This window comes from Triplophysa rosa, linkage group LG5, assembly GCF_024868665.1.
Source record: "Triplophysa rosa linkage group LG5, Trosa_1v2, whole genome shotgun sequence".
NCBI classification, from domain to species: Eukaryota; Metazoa; Chordata; class Actinopteri; order Cypriniformes; family Nemacheilidae; genus Triplophysa; species Triplophysa rosa.
In genome coordinates, this window is record NC_079894.1 from 12,320,810 (window position 1) to 12,343,200 (window position 22,391).

The 22,391-nt window shown below is 36.5% G+C and overlaps 2 protein-coding genes across 2 annotated transcripts; one reads left to right on the forward strand and one right to left on the reverse strand.

The window, feature by feature from the left end:
* Positions 1-212: 212 nt before the first annotated feature.
* On the reverse strand, positions 213-9,411 carry atp1b3a (ATPase Na+/K+ transporting subunit beta 3a). Its single transcript, XM_057334199.1, has 7 exons — positions 9,098-9,411; positions 3,352-3,480; positions 3,051-3,149; positions 2,676-2,863; positions 2,412-2,462; positions 1,120-1,206; positions 213-946 (listed from the first exon to the last, which is right to left on the reverse strand). Exons 1-7 carry the CDS (start codon positions 9,207-9,209, stop codon positions 779-781), a joined length of 834 nt encoding a protein of 277 aa, XP_057190182.1. The 5' UTR covers positions 9,210-9,411; the 3' UTR covers positions 213-778.
* A 4,351-nt stretch (positions 9,412-13,762) lies between these two features.
* On the forward strand, positions 13,763-18,111 carry LOC130554900 (uncharacterized). The gene is made up of 7 exons (XM_057334787.1): positions 13,763-14,477; positions 15,750-15,910; positions 16,087-16,187; positions 16,897-17,226; positions 17,319-17,475; positions 17,626-17,753; positions 17,843-18,111. Exons 2-7 carry the CDS (start codon positions 15,904-15,906, stop codon positions 18,092-18,094), a joined length of 975 nt encoding a protein of 324 aa, XP_057190770.1. The 5' UTR covers positions 13,763-14,477; positions 15,750-15,903; the 3' UTR covers positions 18,095-18,111.
* The last annotated feature ends 4,280 nt before the right edge of the window (positions 18,112-22,391 follow it).

Genomic DNA, 22,391 nt, shown 5'->3' on the forward strand with positions numbered 1-22,391 from the left:
TCCTACAATATATTAAGCTCAGCCATTGCACTGCATAAACATTTTAAATGTTAGTTCATACAAAAACAGGGTTTGGAACGAAATAAGGGTATGTAAGTATCAATCCTAAAACCCGCTTAAATTTTTTCCTCCAACAGATCGTTGTGCACTGGCGCCATCGTGTGGTAGATTCCGAAATTAATAGACCACAAAAAATCCACAATAGACTTTTGTTTCCTTTTATTTATCAAAATAGCATTTATACCAAGATGTTACATGGCTCTTAAGGCGTCTGCATGAACCAGTCCATGCAGAGGTTAGGAAACTTATTTAGGTTACAAATGTGTACTTTAAAAACATATCAGATGCCACTTTTCAACATAAATCATACAGCAGTTAGACGATCATTAAATATATTCACAGAGAGCAACACGAAACAAACAAACACAACAAGCAATGAGTGACTTAAGGTAGTGACTAACCCCTATCTTATCAATCACATTGTAAACAAAAACTCCTTTTAAGCTAAAATGCATTTATGTTCAAGAATTTAAAACATCTAAGGAATGCAAAGCCCAGGGTGAAATACAATTTTTGTTTCAGCTATGTTCACTAATCCTGCTAAGACATGCTGAAGGGGACATTAATGGAAATCAATCAGTCATGCCTGTCATTCTGTGGAGAGGTAAATTAGGTCCTGTGGTCCTGCTGGGGACCAGCGGGGGGTAAATAGAAGAACAAGGTCAATAGGGAGAAAAGTAGTGCAAGGTCCCATTTAGCGTCTGCACCAGCCCCCGATCTACTCGGTCACCAGTACCCGAAAGGTGACACGGCCTAGAAACTTGTCGCGATCGTCATTGTTCTTAAGATTAGATCCCTCAACCCTGCACTCTACAATCTGCTCGGAGTTGAAGTCTTCCTTCTTAAGCAACAGCTTTATAGCCACCAGAGGCTGAACGTAACCCTCCTACAAGAGAGAGGTGAAATAAAGTAACTCAATTTTAGAAAAACAGTTAAATTAGTTGGTTTAACATTCATTACACTTACAGAAATGTCACTTTATTACATAATCAAACTGTACAATGATATGTGTCTGTCTTTAATCATAATATGTGTTAAAACATGTAATGAGCTACTTACATGTGATTTTTTACCATAGTAAGGAAAGTACATCCGATCAATAGTTCCTTCATGGGGAAAGTACTGCATCTGGAGAAGAGTTTCAGTCTGAAGAGAAAGAAAGATACCATACTAGATCTGAAGAAACGGATTGCCATTGAGTTCAGCTTGATTAGAACATATTAACCAATTGAACACATTCAGAATGCTGCACGTAAAGGAACTCAGCAAAAAGCAGATAAAGCCAACTTAAACTATGCCTTTGGAAAATAAAATGCAGAAAAGCACTCTATGCCATGCTAAACTGATTACTATTTGTATTAAGAGCATAAATCACCCAAAAATGAAAACTTATTTCATCATTTACTCACCCTCATGTCATTTCAAACCTGTTGGACTTTCTTTCCTCTACAGAAGACAAAATAACATGGGACCCCATTGACTTCCATTGTATGGACACAAAACCACAGAGATATTTCTCAAAATATCTTCTGCTATGTTCCACAGAACAGTCATATACAGGTTTTGAATGACACGAGGGTAAATAAATACTAAAATGAATATTTTTTTTTATTTTGGAGTAAACTGTCCCTTTAAGCACTATTGCTGTAATAGCACTTCTTAAACAAACGTAGCTTCTAGTAGGTGATTTAGAAAGAAACTACACAGAGAACTGGAAAAACATCCCATGGTATGAGATTCTTTACTATATCATGCAAAGCATCATTTGTATGTTGTGCCTTACAGATAATTATTACACAGTATAAATTGTTTACACATGCTCAATCACTTTGGTATCTGGAAAACAAAAAGCCAGGAGAGCAAGAGACCATAAATACAGTGATCTTACCCATCACTTTACTAAGGAGTTGAACTGGTAGCATGCAATAGAGACATGAGAGAAAAAGAAAATAATAAAGGGAGAAAAAGAAAAAAAAAATTGTGAGAGACGATGAACTAACAATAAGACATCCAAGAAATCCATGTGAATTTTTCAGAAAACACAAACTTTAAGCACCCAAATCTGGTATCCTTCCATCTTATTTTAAACAAATCTATTATAAGGGGCTTTATGCTGAATGCAAAAAATTGACCTGCATTCATTCCTTGCCTGTGATTACTTTAATCACAATCTCTTTAAGCTTTTTTTGGTTTCATTTTCTAAATTTCTCTTACACATTGCAGCTTTAAACCACAAAAACACCACAGACAAAAACAATTACATAGCACATATTAATGTGACATTATACACAAAATCGGCTGATAAGTGTAAGAAATATAAACTCATATTTAACCAGAATACAGTCGTTTACCTTTGATGTGCAGTTGATGTATGGATCTCCAGCTGGCTTAAGACCAATGATCTTAAGGTTAAAAAAATAAAACAATATAAGCCTGATTGACTTTCAGTTAGGAAACCTAAGAATGTATTTTTGAAAGCCCATTGCAGATATTCCCATTTAATAAGCCAATTTAAAACATTTAATGTCTGGCTACAGTAATGTTAATTTTAAAATACAATTTAATGGTGCATTGTGCTACAAATAAATGTATTGTTTACATGTATGGTTGCTCACCCTGTTCATCTTGACAATAACACATGGCTTTCCTTCAGCGTAACCAAAGGTGGCGTCCTCCATACCAGAGCAATGGTGGAGGATACTCCTCCTGAACTGACACACCTTCTTCTGAGGTTCCTCATCCTGATCGGAGTACTGACCCGCCATACACAAGTCATTTTTGGCTTGCTCAGAGTCATTATATTCTGGAAAATGATCAAATATTATCTTAATTTCTGACTTTCTGCTCAGAACAGCCTACCCACACTATATATGTAGACATCATGGTACAGCCTCACAAGATTACCATGTATATCTTTTGAGGCTAATATCACAGGGTTTCAAACGTTTTAAACAGGTCATTATGAGTGGTTGTGAGTGTAAAACACTTACGATGCAGAAACGATTCTAGATGCTGGACATATTGGCCATATTCAAGAGGGTTTGATCTGTTGAAAACTATATTCAGCAAGTTTGGCCTGATAGCCAACCCTTCCGAAAGAAAAAAGTCAATTTTGAATTAAGTATAGACAATTTATCTACAATTAAAATTCATAACATTAAGTAGATTTTAGACTTTCGTTTCAGAATAAATGCTTTCTGAGACCAACTCTATACTTTGTTATAGTCGTTTTTCTAGCCATTATACAGCTTTGTAATGAACACATCAAGATCTGCACATTGAATAACTCACCAGGGGATGCAACTCGATCTCGATACTTTGGCGCCTCGTCATTAAGTGTCTGAAGCATCACCCACATAGTGAAGGCAAACATTGCAGTCAAGAATCCATAGAAGAGCAGGTAAAAAAGGAGGACGAGACCTGAAGAAAATGACTTTTAGAATCATTCTTGTTCAGCATAATTTAATTGATATTACATTAAAAATCCATACTAAAATACAATATAGACATGACAAGCCACATCTAACTGTAACAAAGACGAGACGTGTTTTATAAACGTGCAAAATGATACATGTGTATTGCCAAAGCAGTAGAAAATAAGTCAACGTAAAATCGAATGGAGTAAAAAAGAACAGGTAGTACCAACAAATAAAACAATGAAAAATAACAGTGCAGCATAACATAATTATAAAATATTAATTTCAAACAAATCACAAATGCAACAAAAATGTTGTAATTTAATGTAACTGTGTAGTATACAAAATTTTCACATCCCAGCATTCGATTAATAACTTTTGAGAAATTACCACATGTGTCATTTGAACGTAATTGCGTGTAGATGCGTAAACCCTATACTTCCGTTGTCAAAATAAAAGTCACATCAAACAATGTAGCCCTTACCATTTTCTATTTTAGCAAGGATTTCCCTGTTTACTCTTCATGATGAATTATATAAAGGATTTGCTCTTACAGCATTTAAAATGCCCGCTAATTATACCACATTGCTTTATAACATGATGATAATTTTTAATACATTTTGATATTCAGAAAAGATATGCAAAAATCTGTTAAAAATAAAGCATCTTTCATTTGAAAATGTACCATCAGGAAGACACAATTGGGAACATACAGTAAAGAAATTAAAAATAATTTTAAAGAAAACATTGTAAATTGGTTTAAATAATTGTATTATCTTTGTGAATTAGAACTTTCTGAATGCTGGTATGTAGAGGTGGGCGGAATGGCCAAAAATCTATTTCACGGAATGAGTAATTTTATTTCACGGTAACGATATATTTCATGAAACAATCTCCCATTATAATTCTATATTTTATACCTCATTTTTCTTAGATTGATTTAACTAATTTAATTATTACAGTTCATTCAAATGCTCACCATAGTTAAAATGTAATCAAGTTATGAAAATGTACTAAAGATATCAAATTAAGTTCTGATAATCAGATGTATTATTTATTCATATTTATCTTCTGGCTATATCATATACAGTAGGAAGATAGACAACATATATAACAATAAAGTATGACTATGCACAACAATGAGAGTACAGTATATGACTAGTGTTATAAACTGGTGTTCATGGGGTCTGTACTGTAGGTCTTTATCGCTCTTCACTCTCTATTTTAGTGTTGTCACGATACTGGAATTTCTAACTTCGATTCAATACCTAAAAAAATATCGATATTCGATACCATTTTCGATACCACGGGGAATAAACTGCTATAGCAATAAGGCCCTAATAAGCAATAGCAATATAGGCCTTTTTAATTTTTATTTGAAGTTAAATTGAACAAGACTAGACAATGAGGTATATATTTTTACATTATTTATTAATTGTTAATCTAATGTTAATTTTACGAATACATTTACTATTTAAAATCAAAGTTGTATTTGTCAGTGTTAATGGACCAGACCCTGTTGAAAAAACCAGCCTATGCTGGTTTGGTATGTTTTGATGCTGGTTTGCTGATTTGTGCTGGTTTAAACTGTTCATGTGCTGGTTTAAGATGGTCATATGCTGATTTAAGATGGTTCTTAGCTGGTTTAAGATCAAACCAGCATCGATCAAAACATACCTTACCCAGCATATACTGGATTTTTCAACAGGGGAGCTTACTTGGTTGTATTTTTTAACTAACATTTAAAAGAGATTAATAAATACTTCAACAAATGTATTGCTCATTCATTGTTCGTTAATGTTAGTTAATAGCCTACATTTTTATTTGGCTAAATTGGCTTTTATTCACATAGGCCCATACTGTAATCATTGATCAGCGCACATATAGACAGAAACGCAAACTTAAACGCAGGAAGTGTTGCAGAGACTCCGCATCTTTCTAACATTAACAACTTTTAACTGGAGCGAATGAGACGAGTGGATGAAATCATTGAACAGCGCACATACATAGAGCGCTATGGTAAACACGGAAGTGCAAACGTGTATCACACGCGAGAACTGTTGCGGAGACTTTACTCGCACCAGCATTACTTCAAACATCAAATTAACCGGAGCGAACGAGAGGAGTGGATGAAATCATTGATGAGCGCACATAAAGACAGAAACGCGTGCATTAAACATGAGAACTCTTGCGGACTCTGTACTAACATAAACAACATATAACCAGGGCGAATGAAACGAGTGGATAAAATTATTGATCAGCGCACATACATGGATCGCTATGGTAAACACGGGAAGCGTAACGAGCGTGCACCACGCCAGATGTGTTACTGAGACTCTGCACTGTCCATCTTTTCTAACATTAACACTATTTAACTGCCGCAAACGAGTCAAGTCTGTGAGAGGAGGCGGGGCTCTGTTGTTATGCGTTCACGTGCAGTGTGTTAACTCACTGTCGGAAAAGAGAAAGAGTGCGGGAACGCGTAGCTGATATCGATACGTGGGACATGGGTATTGGAACCGTTTCAGATTCTTCAGTATCGATACTTATCGAAATATCGATATTTTTGACAACACTACTCTATTTTAGTTTGTTGCGACTCTCTGTCTTTAGGTTTGTTTATTCTCGGGCTTGTTTTTGCACTGTGAGTCTCTGGTGACTCCTCACACGCGCGTCTCCCAAAACTGGAGGTAGAAGCGCGTCACATCAAAGCGCTCACGAGCATCATCGCGCATTTAAACGCAAGTTTCACCTTGGCTCGCCTGAAGTTAAACTTTATAAAACTATTAACAGCTTTTCAAAACAACCTGACTTCTGAAATACGTGTTGAGAATGAGCTTTTTTAAATGCTGGCGCAGATCCCTGCACGAGCACTGCGGGTGAGAGAGAACGCGCCGGACTGGAGCGGATCACTAAACTACAGACTGAAAGAAGGTCAAAAGAATGTTTGATTCGTTCATTTGTTACGGGTGGATTAATTCATTCGTTTTTTTTTCAGAATAGCACCTAATTTGCAGAGCACCGAGTTAACCACGCCTACTTATTTACATTCCGCGGAATACACGGAATAGAAAAATCTCTTACGGTTGACATTTTATTCCGCGGTAACGGAATATTCCGTCATTCCGCCCGGCCCTACTGGTATGTTATATTTTTATGCACTGAAATTAGCTTTATGTATCAGATTCCATTAAAGAGAAGACCCAAGAGAGAGAGATGAGCAAAGAACCTAAACAAAATTTATTAGTTTGCTACAACAGAACAGGCACTGAATGAAAATATATATCAGAGTTAGACTCTGCACAGCCAAATCAAACACATGCTCAAAATGAGAGACAGGTAGAAATTCAAACACAGCAGAGAAGTCAGAACAATCAATCTAGGAAGCAACAATTAGAGAAAAGCTGAAACATGCACAAATATACAGAGTAACCGCACCATCACGAGAGCAAATCACAAGAAGAGCACAATACCAATAATGAAAAAAATTACTTATCGACATTAGACAAAATTCATTTTTTGGGGGGGAATTGGGAAATACTGCCGTTTACAAGTCTACACTCATTTACCAACCGTAAGGGCCTGAAACACTTTTAACTTATTCACATTTACATAACATTTATGCATTTGGCAGATGCTTTGGAAGCGACATACATTGCATTATACTATACATTTGTATGTGCAATCCCTGGGATCCAACCCATGACCCTGGCGTTGCTAACGCCATGCTCTAACCACTGAGTTACAGGAAAGTCAGTTGTTTAGTAAGCCATTTGTTTAGTAAGAGACCACAGCTTCAGCACTATAAATCTTCTTCAGGACGAAATTCTTTGTTTGTACAGTAGAGTACAGTAGGATGAAGGATTACACCGTGTCTACACTGGATGCGGCGCGGCGTGACAATCACATTAGAACAAGCCATGTGTTTTATTCTTGAACAGTTGGCTTACTAAGAAATAAATATAGCCCAAATTGTTTTCTCTTTCATTACTACACACCCTAAAAAGCAAAATCTCTCATTTTGGGGGTGTTAAGAGTCTGCCTGACTGCCAATGCCAACAAAAGAGATATCAACACCCTTTGACTGCATAGTAGGAAAAATTACTTTATCATTTTTTTGTTCTGGTGAACACAAAAGAATACATTTTGAAGAATGTAGGTCAGCAACAGTTCTGTGGCACGTTTTGACTACCGTTGTTTTTTTTCTACTATGGTAGTCAATGGGTGTTGAGATCTGTTTGGGTATAAGCATTATTACAAATATCTTTCTCTGTGTTCATCAGAACAAAGAAATTTATACACATTTGGAACAACTCAAACATGAGTAAATGATGACAGAATTTTCATTTTTGAGTTAAGTATGCCTTTAGGAGACTTCCAACCAGCGTGACAAAAAACGTTTCTGGACAGGATTGCGTACTCAGCCTTTCATAAGGTCGAAGAGGTTATAAACTATCGTTTCAATCAATGCGTTCATTAAATTAGTGATAAACATAAATTATTTCTTAAAAACAGCAAGGGGCTTGACTGCATATAAACATTGAACAGCTTTAAATCAGGGCTGATATAGTACTGTTTGCTGAATGTTTTTATCAAACGAGGCCTTTGATAAATAAAACATGCACAAAGATAAAAACCCACTAACGTTACAGTTTAAAATGAGGAAGTGTGATTGTATTTCAACAAGAACGAGTCTCAAAGACGCTACTGGCATCTCTAGATTTTATTACTCTTTTATCATTCAGTGAATTTTCACTTCATACCGAGAAAATACACACGAAACCTAAATAATCCAACCACAACACTGGCGACACTTGGAAGACCAATACCAACATAAAACAACTTGTTTGTTTGTTTGTTTAGCAACTGCTTTCACTATAAAATTCCTAAATTCATTTTCACATTTAAATTTGTTATCACGGTGGAGGTATGCTTAAGAAGACTGGACTTTACATTAAATTGCGCAATATGTCAATGCACCCACGAATTTGAACAATTCATCCAATGTTGCCACCACTGTATTCAAAACACTGAGAGACGACATACATTGGCCCGGTTGCACAGACACAGCTTATCTTAAAATAGGACTATGCCTTAGTTGAATTAAGATATTTATGTCGCTTTTATAAAAATGCCTTGGAAGAATACATAACTGGTGTGCATCTCGAGACAAAACAAAGGCACTGATATATTTTAAGATATTTTTGGGCAAGTTATATTCAGTTAAGACAGGTCACACATTCATTTTAGTCTGGGACTAGCCTTAAGCCTTGTCTGTGAATGAAACCGGCCCATTAATTGTCACTGATGTCATCAATGAAAGCCCCGATGACATCAAAAATGCCTGTGATAACTACCACTGTCGTCATTTTTCAGTGTACATGGGAGTCTCCATTCATTTACCCTAATGGTGTCTCCACTGTCTTATGAGTAAACACCTTAGATATTCACAAAAGCAGCGTACATGTCGTTTCTTATATGATCATTATTTCTGTAGCCGTGCATGTAACGTTAATTAAGAGCTAACGTGTTATCAGCGTAGTGTTATCAACCGCATGCATCCAATGCTGTGGATACTTGAGATGTGAAACTGGTGTTATTTTATAGGATTGTTAACTTACCCCAATTTCTACCAGTCCGACCGAAGAATTCCCCTGTTCTTGGATTGTAAATCACGTCTTTCCAGCTGCTTTCAGGCTCCTTTCCTTCTGGTTTGTCGTTTTTATTAGACATGCTGCTGTTTAGGTTAGAATTGACGTTACCGATGAGAGAGAAAGTGTAAGATGTGATCTGATCGAATGAGGCTAAAATCAGTGGGCTTATGCCCCAATGAAAAAGCTAAGAACCTCCAGCTTCTGGTGTCTGCAAATGGAATGCAATGTGATTCGAGGTCCAACAAACCGGACCAACAGCAGCATGTCGTGGGGGAGGGAGCGAAGGGTCAGGCGTTTTGCACATGCGCAAACTTTGCAACCCTAAAATTATAGAGAATTGTTTTCAATCTAAAATGGCACAGCTTCATATTGGTAGTTAGGGGCTATATAATTTATTCTTTGTATTGCATTAGTCTTTCTGTATTTATTGCTATTAATGACATGTTTGGTCTCACATGACAGCGCATTAAAGGCGGGGTGTCCGATTTCTCTTAGCCGTTGTTGATGTTCAAATCACCAAAACAAACACACCCCTACCCCGTCTGTCGCTTTCGTCAGCGCTCGGCTCGACTAATGTCCGTCCTGTGCACTGTGCACCTTACTGCTGATTGGCTACAAGGTTGTTTTGGTACTTGTCCCGACTCATTTGCATAACCGTAATTCGGAAATCGGTTACCCCGCCTTTAATGAAAACAATGGTTTAAAATTCAAGATCTAAAACTTTTATAGTGTACCCTGATAAGTCCAGAAAACACCTTTGAGTGCACTGAAACAGGTTAAACTTGTTTGTTTTACAGCTGCGTTGCAGATGAATCAATTTAATATATATATATTTTTCAATACAACATTGTGTGCACTTCAATTCATTAGTTTGTCAATTTAGAAACATTTCAGGGATAGTGATGTTTCGTGAAACAATGAAACCGTTGAATCAAATGTGCCGTATCATGCTTCGAAACATTCCGACACCCATCTCCACGGTGACACGTCAAAGTGTTTGATTTAGTGTGTGGGGGAGTGGTTAGTGTTCCTGACCACCCTTCTGTGGTTGAAGGTTCAAATCTTGGTCAAAGCGTCGTCACATCATTCAAACTAGTGTTTATTTTTTATGTTTTTTTACTTCGAGTTTTTAAGAACAGCAGATGTTTTGGCTACACCTATGCCCATCCAATAAATGAAGGTGGTAGGAGTGCATGTGTTAAGTGTTATGATTAACCATCACACACCTCCAAGGCTGTTTTCAAAATGGTCCCATAGGCTACAATTGACCTTTGACTTTTGTACTGCACTCATCTTTTATGTTGGATAATTTTGGCATTTGACATACATACTTGATTTACAGTTAAATCAGTTATAGACACTGCAGGGCTTGACATTAAGCATTGTCATGTGGTTGTCCTTCGGACAAGTAAATTTGACATTCACTTGTCCGAGTACAAAAATTACTTGTCCAAAGATAAAAAAAATTATATTTAATTTGAATTATAATATAATATAATCAATATAATTGTTTCGGATTTAATTATTATTAGTGTTAAGGCTGTAAATTAACTTTTTTTGCACATAGCACTGGTGCTAGAGAGGTTTAAAGTTTGGTAGCACAGGCAGAAATGTGCAAGTGTAGTTCAACATGAATAGGCAGATGACTGACAAAAGACATTAATGTTACATACAGATGGATAAATTAGGGCCATATCATTTTTAGATTACCTAAATTTGTTTTAATATTTCTAAATTCTGTGTTTTTCCTTTTTTACTATACAATAGTGGTATGTTTGTCGACATAAATTACTGTAGGTTACTATAGTATTTACTATAGTAAACTGCAGTAAAATTCCTACTATATTGTTTTTGAACTTTACTATAGTATACAGTGTTTATCAATTTACTACAAGGGCACTTCAATTTTCAATAGTACGCTACAGTATTTTTTGTCTGAGTGTTCAATTTAACGGGACTTTTATTTTGACGGGTCTTTGGGAAGACGCTTGTTTGCAGATAGCTTCACTCAAACAGTAAAACGCTCGTAAAATAAACTCTCAGAGCAACTCTGGAGATGAAGTTCATGTGTTCGTATCCTCATACAGTGCAGCACAGATAAATACTCGACCATCACTCGTGTTGTATGTTAAACTGTGCACATAATTCACCCAGACACCCAGAACAGCCAGGTGACATTTATATAACAGGATTCCGCGTCCGCATGGACTCAGTGCGGTGCGCCATTGATTATTGTCACACACAAACAAGCACAAACACGCAGCTCTGTCTAATGCATATATTCTTATTATTCTACATATATGTCGCACTGTTCTTTTTTTCAAATTACTTGTCCGGTCGGGCAAGTAAAATTCTCTCTCACTTGCCCATACAAAACATTCACTTGTCCCGGACAAGCGGACAAGCGTTAATGTCGAGCCCTGCACTGGTTTATGAATTTACATTCAGATCAACACCCCCCTAGTGGCGAAATGTCGTTGAGTTTTGAAACAGTAATGACGTAACGAAGTCTCGTTTGCTAAAAATCACGTGACTTAGCCAGTTTGATACGAGCTTCGAAGCACTGATTCGATACAAAATTGAGTTGAAATGCGCGATGATGCTCGTGAGTGCGTGAGCGCTTTGATGTGACGCGCTTCTACCTCCAGTTTTGGGAGACGCGTGAGGAGTCACCAGAGACTCGCAGTGCAAAAACAAGCCCGAGAATAAACAAACCTAATATGGCACACACTAAAAGTGCTCATCTAATAGAGAGTGAAGAGCGATAAAGACCTACAGTACAGACCCCATGAACACCAGTTTATAACACTAGTCATATACTGTACTCTCATTGTTTGTGCATATTCATACTTTATTGTTATATATGTTGTCTATCTTCCTACTGTATACATATGAATAAATAATACATCTGATTATCAGAACTTAATTTGATATCTTTAGTACATTTTCATAACTTACCTACATTTTAACTATGAGCATTTAAATGAACTGTAATAAATAAATTAGTTAAATCAATCTAAGAAAAATGAGGTATAAAATATAGAATTATAATGGGAGATTGTTTCATGAAATATATCGTTACCGTGAAATAAAATTACTCATTCCTTGAAATAGATTTTTGGCCATTCCGCCCACCTCTAGTTGAAGCTAAAGCGAATTATAAATCGCATGTGTGGAAGCATTTCGGTTTTCCCGTAACAAGAAAAGGTGACGGAAAGACAAAAAACAATATGCAGACACTGCCAGACTGCGGTGAAGTACAATTCGGGGAATACGACTAATATGAAGAGCCATTTGTTACATCACCCCGAAAAGTTTCATGATGATACGAGGAGGAAAAAAAATAGCAGTGAGTGAAGCAGTGAATGAGGTGAGTGTGTGAGTGAAGCAGTGAATGAGGCGAGTATCTGACTGGTTGTGAGTTGTTAAAAGTTGACAAACAACTCAAACTTTTTTCATTTTAATTTTTTCATGTTTCATGTTCTCAATTTTTATGTTATTAATTTTTATGCTATTATATTACTGTTCTTTGCACTTTAAAATTACCTAATCTAAAAATAATAAATGTGATCTTTGTTCAGTCATAGTTTAATAAACACTTATGCCACATTTTTCCAAGTCTTCATTTGTTTTTGTTTTTCCTGCACAAAATTCAATAAATATCGTACCGTAGTCTTCATATCGAGGTACTATCGTATCGTGAAATGTTGATACCGTTACATCCCTAGTGTTGAATAAATTTAAACGGGCCAAAAACAAACCACACAGACACAGACTGAGAAGATTACTAAACATGGGAAGTTACGTACCATAAACTTCAATTCCACATTAAGACTGAGAAGCACATTATAAGCTTTGTGCATTTGTCAGAAGCTTTTATCCAAAGTAACTTACAGGGCATTGAAGGTACATTTTTTTATTATGTTCCTTGGTATTAAAGGCATGCACTTCCAGTTAAGGTCTAACCAATTTACATTCTTTGCCAAAAGTCACAATATGTCTTAATTCTGTACATTGTTTATAGGGTTTATATCTGAAGGGAAATAAATAATCTACTTTTCCTTTTCTTTTTTAACCAGCATTAATCCTTTGCTCTTCTTTTTCCATATATGTCTTGCCTCCTTGCATATAAATAAAGTTGGAAAGAAATGTCCATGTTTCAAAATATAACAATAACATCGTCAGAAAACTGATCATGGATTTGTGTAATTGACTTCTAGCTAATTTTGTCTGTCCAATTGTGCTCAGTAAAAGTGCTAACAATGTTGTGCTTTATAGCCTATTTCATGCCGTTGATGTGTACACTCTTAAAATTGATTTGTTAAAAATTTACACAAAACATGTGTAAAAGGATTCATAACACACATTTGTGTTAGTACTGACACATTATGTGTTAATATTATTTGTAACTGTTTACACAGTCACTGTGTAAAATACATTTACCAGTGCATACATAAATAAAATGCATGTAGATTTAGTTACATTTAAACGAAGTTTGAAATAATGTTGTATTACACTTTCCAGTCGTTTTAAAAAAAAATATTAATGTGATTCAGACAACGTGCAGTGCTCACTCTGATTATCCTGTATTTATGTTTATAATAAAAACGATATATAATATATAGCAATATCCTTTATTTAGCTTGTACAATAGGAAATATACAAGCAAATAATAAGGCAGCACTCCAGTACAAAGTTAGGTAAAAATAAAAAGTTATGCGATTTAACTTTGCCCTCAGTCAAAACGATTTGTCTAGGAACAAATAATAGATTTAAGAGGGCAAAGACTGCCCCTTAGATATACCCGAAATAAAATGAATCCACATGTTAACCACTACAGAGACAGCGGCGATTTTGTGAAGGACCTGCCGAGATTATGCTGCGTTGGGCGGGGTACATTTGCGCCGAGTGCCTGGTGCTGCCTGGATCTCACATCTCCGACAACGTTGGAGCAACGTTTGAAATTAACGTTATGTTTTTTAACCGACCGCAGATTTGAACTTTATACACATACATTCTCGCCTAAATTGCTCTTAAAACAACACTTCGTGGCATAATAAGAGTAATATTTCTAACATTATGCAGGTTTTCTGCGCAATTGCCATTAATGGCTGTCCCAAGTTCACACAGGTCATGCACTGATGACGTTTCACACGTGCGACACAAGTACAGACAAAAACGCATTATTGTAATTTTTATGTGTCATTATTATTGTAGATCCTTGGCAATCTGTTATGTATTTGTTTTTTTGAGCAAAAAAAAAAACAAGACAAGAACGCCTTGTTGCGCCTGCGCGATGTTCTTTTCCTACCGCCATTCCAGTCAGAGATGTGACCGTCTCCCTCAGGTAAGAAATTAATTTTAAAATTACAGTTACAATAGGATATATATGTATATTGTATTTTTATATAGTGTAAGAAAGTTTCGTGATTATTGTGCAGGAAACCGGCTGTTCATTTTAACTTTTGTTATGGTTAATCTTTTAACAAAATAGTGCCTGATGCTGAGCTCGCGCGTTTGGCGCGGTTTTGCAAAGCTAACGTTACGATTGCAGGATTATTAACAAACATTATTTTATGAAATGCTACGGCACATTGGACTACATGTTATTACGTATGGCACTTTGAGCACTTTAAAGCCCTAACATATGGTGTCGTAAATAGACGCGACACGGGATAACATGTATCTTTTCTAAATTAGTCGAGTTTATGTCCAGACGTAAAATTCGCAACTAGCGTCAGTGGGTCTTATTACAAACGATGACTCTCGAATGTCACGTATAGTTCAGGGCATGGTGGAACAGTATGCACCGTCACCGTGTCTAGTCCTAGTGGAGAGTAGTGGCTTAATGGTAAGAGTCGAACCTCAGTGCCTGCTGCAGGATAAGGATAAAGCGCTATGTAATCAACATCCTTGTTGGATTATATAGGCGCCATTTTGTGATGTTACATGACTATTTGGCAATGCAGCAAAGGTAATAGTGTAATGTTTTTGTTTCCCTACTGGAAAATCCAACTAATACCCAGCTCAGCCAAGCTGGTCCACCAGCTCAGCCAGGTCCCCACCAGCTCAGCCAGGTCCCCACCAGCTCGGCCAAGCTGGTCAACCAGCTTTGACCAGCTCATAACCAGCTTGAGCTGGATTTTCCAGTAGGGTTACACGTGTGATAATGTAGAATGCTTTTTAATATGTATATGACCGTGGTCTTAATATATGTCTTATTTTTCTGGTAATGGAAGACGAAGACTAAATCACAGTTACTTTAACAATTTTACACAGAGTGCTTGCAACTGTCTTTATAGACGGAAAGGAGACATGGAGAAAACTGTTCACAGTCGGAAGTGTTGAAGAACTGATCAACTCAGTCAAAACTGAGTTGTCTCAACAAGTATCTGTTGATCGAATATTGAGATTTGACACAGATTTTCAAGAATTCATTGACACTGATTTGAATACAGAACTAAGGGAGTTTGACAAATTACAAATATATTATATTACAAATATCACCCAGGCTCCATTAGAAAGAAGTGTTCAACCATTACCGGTAAACCATTATTGTCTTTTTTTAAATATGTAGTCAAAGTAAACATTGACTTTTTAATGTTTTGTCATTTTATAGTGTCATTCAACAGATGCAACCACGACTGGCCTGCTGGCACTGCTCGAGGAAAAGGCCCCTACAGTCCTGAGAGAACATGAAGAGACAAAGATGCTGTCCATTTCATCAAGAAAGTTACTTGTAAAAGTTGCTGTTAGTGACCTTGTAGAGAAACATGGATTGTGAGTATATGGTTTTGGTTTTTAAACAACAGTAAAGTGTTTTTTTTTCACTATTACATTATAAGTACTCTTCAGGAATACTTACCAGTGTTAATCAAAGTGTTAACAATTTGCTATGTCAATGTTTGTTTTGTTACTGTGATATATTTTGTTCTTCTATTGAAATAACCTTTCAGCTATCCATCTGGTAAGGAAAAAGCTGGCACTAGTAAAGGAGATTGTGCTGTTGTTCCCCTCATTAAGGATTTCGGTTCCATTTGGTCAAAATGAGGGACATGTAAGGATGCTTTTACATACTTCATTTATAGAGCCCGACCGATATGGGTTTTTGGGGGCCGATATCGATATTGGGGAGTAAAAAATGTCTGATATTCTTTATGCGTGTACTATATTTCAGTACCAGTCAAAAGTTTGGACACACTTCCCATTTGTATTGGCCTAACTCTGACATTTCATAAATTCAGTTTTTATGACTGGATTCCACAATTCCGTCCACGTTTTCCGCATCGTGGAGAATCATAGGGCCATACTCTTGTAGCAAATGAGTATGATAAGCTCAATGTGAGAGAGTAAAAGACGGGGACACGTTGAGCTCAACTGCCATAGGGGTTGGATGGGTTGAAAACGGCAGTGGAAATAACGTTACACAGTGAGTCGCGAAGACACCACTTGTCTGCCGCTGCCCAAATGAGTGAGCTTACTGAAGCGAAAGGGTTGGCTCGTGTCGCATGACCTGGTTGCCAGTAGCAAACAATGGAGCATGCTCTGCTGGACAAACTAAGTAATTACACCATTTACAAGCATTTTATCTGTTATATAATTTTTTTATATATCTGTGTCAAATCAGCAGCGTATACACAGATGCCGATATTTCGGCGACATGCTCATATCGGCCAACCGATAAATCGGTCGGGCTCTATTCATTTATGTGTGTACAAAGTGCTCAAATGTACTTCACTTCACTCTTTTTGCATTGATCATGATAGGAGCATTTCTTTGATGGGCCATCACACAGTGGATTTATAGAAATGAGACTACGGAACATCAGGCGGAAGCTTCAACAGAGCCAACGGACCTACAGTTTGAAACGTCGCCATTGTAAACTGCAACCTTCTTCACCAAGTCTAGAAGAAACAGTGCCAAGTGAGTGGTTGACCCTGATAAAGAGGATGCGACCATCAACAGAGAATTCATCATCAATAAAGAATGCAATTGACCAAACCTTCAGTTATCGAAGAAAATGGATAATGACAAAATCGCCAACCGTTGGAGAAATCTTCAAGGAATATCCAAGATTTCTGGACATGCCATCCTTGGTAAAACAAATGCTCAACTGCAGAGAACTTTACACTAAATGTTGCATAATTGTAATATTATTTTTTCTTTGTTTCTGTTATATTCACTAAAGATGGATATTGAGTTTTCCAAGCTTACAGATGGGAAAGAAGACATGTTTATCAGGAAATGGGAGGGAACCATTATTCCAAAACTCAAGGAAATAGCATTGTTGGAGAAGAAAATGGACATCAGACAATTATTGGAGAAAGCTGACAGTCAAGATGATGGTATGATTTTCTGCCTCTGTGTGGCATGTGCACAATTTATAATGTGGAAAATGAAATTAAATATTTAACTTTCAATGTATGATATAATAAATAAATGAATAAACTTTTAATTTATATTTTGCATGTGTCCTGCATGTTTACTACATCCAGATGAGCTGTGTTATACCATGTTGAAGGTCCTCATTCATCTTCTTCCACCCATGCCATCTGGGAGAAGTGCTGCCGGCAGTAAATGCTGTGTGAATTCCTCTGTCTCATACCTGTTGGAGTTTGTGCCGGTAGGCTTTGTTACTCTAAAATGTTTATAAAGAAGTTATTTATCATGCAACAACATTTCCTAAGGCTGTTCATTGTTTCATTTCCATAGGCTGGTACCAGCGTGATCTCTTTGCTTACTGAATCGATGAAAGGGTCTCTGAAGTCAGGTCAGCCACAGTTGGTTTCCATCGGTTCTCTCGGACATGGAGCCCAGTATGTAATTGTGGCAAAGAATGATTCTTTTGCCCTTCCACTTGATGTTGACAATCTCACTTGTGCTGTAGACAGACTTTTCAAATTCTACTGGCTGTGCAATCTTCAGTATCCCTGCCAACTGTCTTCAGTTTTTTCATTTTTTTAACATGTATATGACCTACCCTTGTCCCAGTCCTCTTGTAAACGATCAAAGGTTATGGAATTGATTGCGAAATTGCAGTCTCATGTCTAATTGAAACAAGCATGTATACCTGTCCAAAGTGTTTTAAAAAAAATCTCTCTTGAAACAAGGCCGTTGATTTGGCATTTACGGGAGGTACATGCACTCTCAGATAGTCAAGACCTAACATTAGTTTGTAGTCAAAATGGTTGTCCTAGAACATATCATAGTTTCAATTCATTTTTTAAACACCTTAGCAGAGCTCATCCTAACATGGATTCAAACTCTTCAGTAGAGTCAGGATACAAAGAAATTATAGAAGTATCTAGTCAAATTGATGAAAGCAGAATAGTTGAAGATGATGTGCAAACGCTGGAAGCAGAGCAAGTTCCTCAAAGCAGTTTAAGTCTAACGGATTGTGCTGCTGCTTTTGCTGCACGCATGTATTCTTCTGCTAATGTAACTTATACTGATGTCCAAAAAAGTATAACCTGCACAAAGGAAATCATTGATCGAGCCCTAGGTCATTTGCAAGAAAAGACTAATACTTTACTAAGGAACATGGATGTTCCTCTTGACGGCACTGAAGTCCAAACACTTATGGAAGATTTTGAGAGTACTAGAAATATGTTTGGTAACATAGATACACCATAAACTAACAAAATACTTTTCTGACAAATTTTCCTTTGAGAAGCCAACAGAGGTATTTCTCGGGCATAGATTAGACAGCGTTAGAAAGAATGGGGAAAAAAGCCAGGCATTAGTGCCTGTCACGTGTCAATACATTTCTATAATTAACACAATAAAATTCCTATTTAGCTGTGACAAATATCTTGCATTGTGTATACAGTCCAGTTGTAAACGAGATAAAATGCAAGATTATTGTGATGGTGTTCAGTATGCTAAACATCCTCTGTACCAGAACCATCCCAATGCATTACAAATTCAATTATACTTCGATGATTTGGAAACAACAAATCCTCTTGGATCAAAAACAAAGATTCATAAAATGGGGGCAGTCTATTTTGCACTACGAAATGTGGCATCAGAAAATAACTCCGTACTTTCCAATATTCATTTATGTCTTTTATTTAATTCTTGTCACGATCGTGGTGAAAGAGAGAACCCAAATGCAGGACAGCGGTGAAGGGGTTAACAAATATATTTATTTATAAGTACCAAACGACAAAACAAAAACCCACGATGGGGCAAACCAACAAAACTAGATACAAAAACTGACAGGACAAATATAACTGAGACAGGGTAAAAGAACAACACTATAGAAACGCAAACTCAGACTTACACAGGCTCGACTTGACATTGACTTTGACTAGGGATTTAGACAGGAACACAATACACGGTACAAAACGCAATCCACCAACACAAGACAAAGAAACATGAGGGTATATATAGGAAACACAAACGAGGGATAACCACACAGGGCAGGTGTGGGTAATCAAACACTCAGGGAAAGATAACAAGGAAACGAGAGGAGCGGGGCCAATGACGAGACACTGGAGACGTATATTATTGTCAAAAGGACAACAATATGTTTCTCTCCACACATAACCAAAGACTTTGTCATGGCTCTGCTACAGGACCAAGAAAAACATGACTAAATGAAGCAGAGCCATGACAAATTCTATTGATAAAGACATTTATGGTTTTGACAAAATTCTGGAACCGCTGTTAACAGACATTAAAGAAATCGAGCAGAATGGTATAGAGGTCAAAATAGGCAATGAATGCCAGTTACTTCATGGAACTGTCTGTCTGTTGACAACAGACAATCTTGCCTGTCACTCACTATGTGGCTATCTGGAAAGTTTTTCTGCAAACAGATTTTGTCAATTTTGTTTGATTGACAAAAAAAGTTCACAGTATATTTTTGATGAAAATAACACAGAGAGACGTACAAGGGAAAACTATGCATACCATGTACAGCTTAATGATGCCAGTGCAACTGGTGTCAAACATAACTCATGCCTGAATAGCCTACAGTATTTCCATGTAACTGAAAATATTGGTGTGGACATCATGCATGATGTGTTAGAGGGAGTTGCACCTCTTGAGGTCAAATTAATGCTGCGGCATTTCATTTATGAAGAGAAAATGTTTTCTTTGGAGCATCTAAATGAAAGAATAGCAGGATTTGACTATGGATATGGAAATAAAAAAAACAAACCTAGTGTTATTGTTAACTTGAAGTCTGAAAATGCTATTAAGCAAAGTGCATCACAAATGTGGTGTTTACTACTAGTGTTACCTTTTCTTTTGGGCGATTTAATTGATCCTAACAGCCCACATTGGCATCTTTACCTGTTGTTGAGGGAGATTTGTGACATAATTTTTGCACCTGTTGTGACAGAAGGACTTGCTGTTTATCTTAAACAGCTGATAATAGATCACCACACGCAATTCAAGTTTCTTTATCTTGACAGGAATCTAATTCCTAAGCATCATTTTATGACACATTACCCAAGTATTATGACTTTATTTGGACCTCTTTCAAGTTGTGGTGCATGAGGTTCGAAGCAAAACATAGCTTCTTGAAGCGCCAGGCTCAAGTGGTGTGCAACTTCAGAAATATTTCGAAAACTCTGGCTCATAAACATCAGCTTCAACAAATGTACCACTGGAAATTGAGCTTGCCAATGAATGTTGAAATGACTGTGCCCAATGCGTTTCCAGTTATGATTGCATCTTTGTACAAGGGTGAGAACTTGCTTGACAAACTCAAAACATACTCTCATTTTGAGATGATCACTTATACTAGTTCAATTCATGTGTCTAATAATATCAACTTCTTGGGGACAACATACAGGACAGGATGCATTCTGCCTTTAAAAGCAGATGAACGGGGAGAACCTTTATTTGGTGAAGTTATACACATTATCCCCCAAATTGAAAGCGAATGTGCATTTATGTTCCTGCGAGTTTTAAGAGTAAAATATTTTGATGAACACTTTTTTTCTTTTAATGTCACCAAAACCAAAGATTTTGACATGGCAAAGCTGCCTGATGATTTAAAGGATTATAGACCTTTGGATATTGTGTCATTTTGTGATCAGCAATATGTCACTCCTAGATACAAAGTTTTATTTTAAATATGTTAGTGTTTGAAACTAATTTGTTGGAAATATGTTGTCTGTCTTTGAGCAGGTTTTAATGTTAAATTGATAAGGTTAGCAGGTGAACACCAGGTCAGTACATGAACTATACGTGTTATTTATCTCGTTTACAAATGTTCATTTTAAGTATTTTTCTAAATGTGAAATAAGACGTTGGTATGTAGGCTGAGAATTGTTTTTTTGCAATTTACATTTTGGAAACCATTTCAGGCATTGTTCATTCAACAGTGTTTAACGTGCTGTATTAAGATTCAATGAATTATTTTATAAAATGCATGTAATGTAATTTATGTTTAAAGTGCTTGTTTAATACTGTAAACAATTCATACGTATTTTAACGTATTTCAAATATTTGTTAAAAAAGAACAAATAAATAGTATTTGGACAGTATTCAGTAGTTGTCTGTTTGATTTCTTAATAAAAAGTTTACAAATTTTGTAATTTAATATGTTTAATCTTTTATATTAAAACTAAACAATTATTCAATAACACACAGTTGTGTTAAATGCACTCAAAATAACACATTGATGTGTTTACTAAAGCAACACATTTGTGTGTTACATTTTACAACACATGTTCTGTGTCAAATTTAACTCAATATGTGTTGTCCCTGTGCACACTCAGAACATGTGTAATAAATAACACATGTTGTGTTGTTTTTAACACATTTGTTTTAAGAGTGTAAGGTTACATTAATCTTCATTTTAAAAAGAAACTTAATTAGTTTCAGTTTCCCAGAAAATGCCAAAGAATGCCCATGTCTGCTCTGCTCTTCTCTCTGTCTTTGTTTACAGTATTTCTTCCTGCTCTTGTCATGTTTTTCTAGTACACTCCCCCCAAAAAAACAGTGCTACAAAGCACTAAAAGTGGTCCTTGGCTCGTACCACTTTTAGTGCTGAACCATATTTTGGTGCTTCAGCGGTGCTTAATTTTCACAGAAACGGTGCTATATAGCACCTCGGTCACCTCAAAGAACCTCTGAAGAACCACTGAAGCACCAAGAAATGGTGCTATAGCACTAAAAGTGGTTCCCCTATGATTACGAGTAAAGAACCACTTTTAGTGCTATACAGCACCATTTTTATTTTTTTTAGTGTACTGCTCTGGACTTTATCATTTTTTCTGTCATGATCCTCTATGTCTCCTATACT

Excerpts from the sequence above, each read along its gene's own strand:
- atp1b3a (XM_057334199.1), bottom strand. The coding sequence starts at position 9,209 with ATGTCTAATAAAAACGACAAACCAGAAGGAAAGGAGCCTGAAAGCAGC. Across the intron at positions 3,481-9,097 it reads TCGGACTGGTAGAAATTGGG|GTCTCGTCCTCCTTTTTTAC; the intron begins GTAAGTTAACAA and ends CATTTTCTTCAG. Across the intron at positions 2,864-3,050 it reads TCTAGAATCGTTTCTGCATC|AATATAATGACTCTGAGCAA; the intron begins GTAAGTGTTTTA and ends ATCATTTTCCAG.
- LOC130554900 (XM_057334787.1), top strand. Across the intron at positions 16,188-16,896 it reads TTGGTCAAAATGAGGGACAT|GAGCATTTCTTTGATGGGCC; the intron begins GTAAGGATGCTT and ends TGATCATGATAG. Across the intron at positions 17,476-17,625 it reads AGCTGACAGTCAAGATGATG|ATGAGCTGTGTTATACCATG; the intron begins GTATGATTTTCT and ends TACTACATCCAG.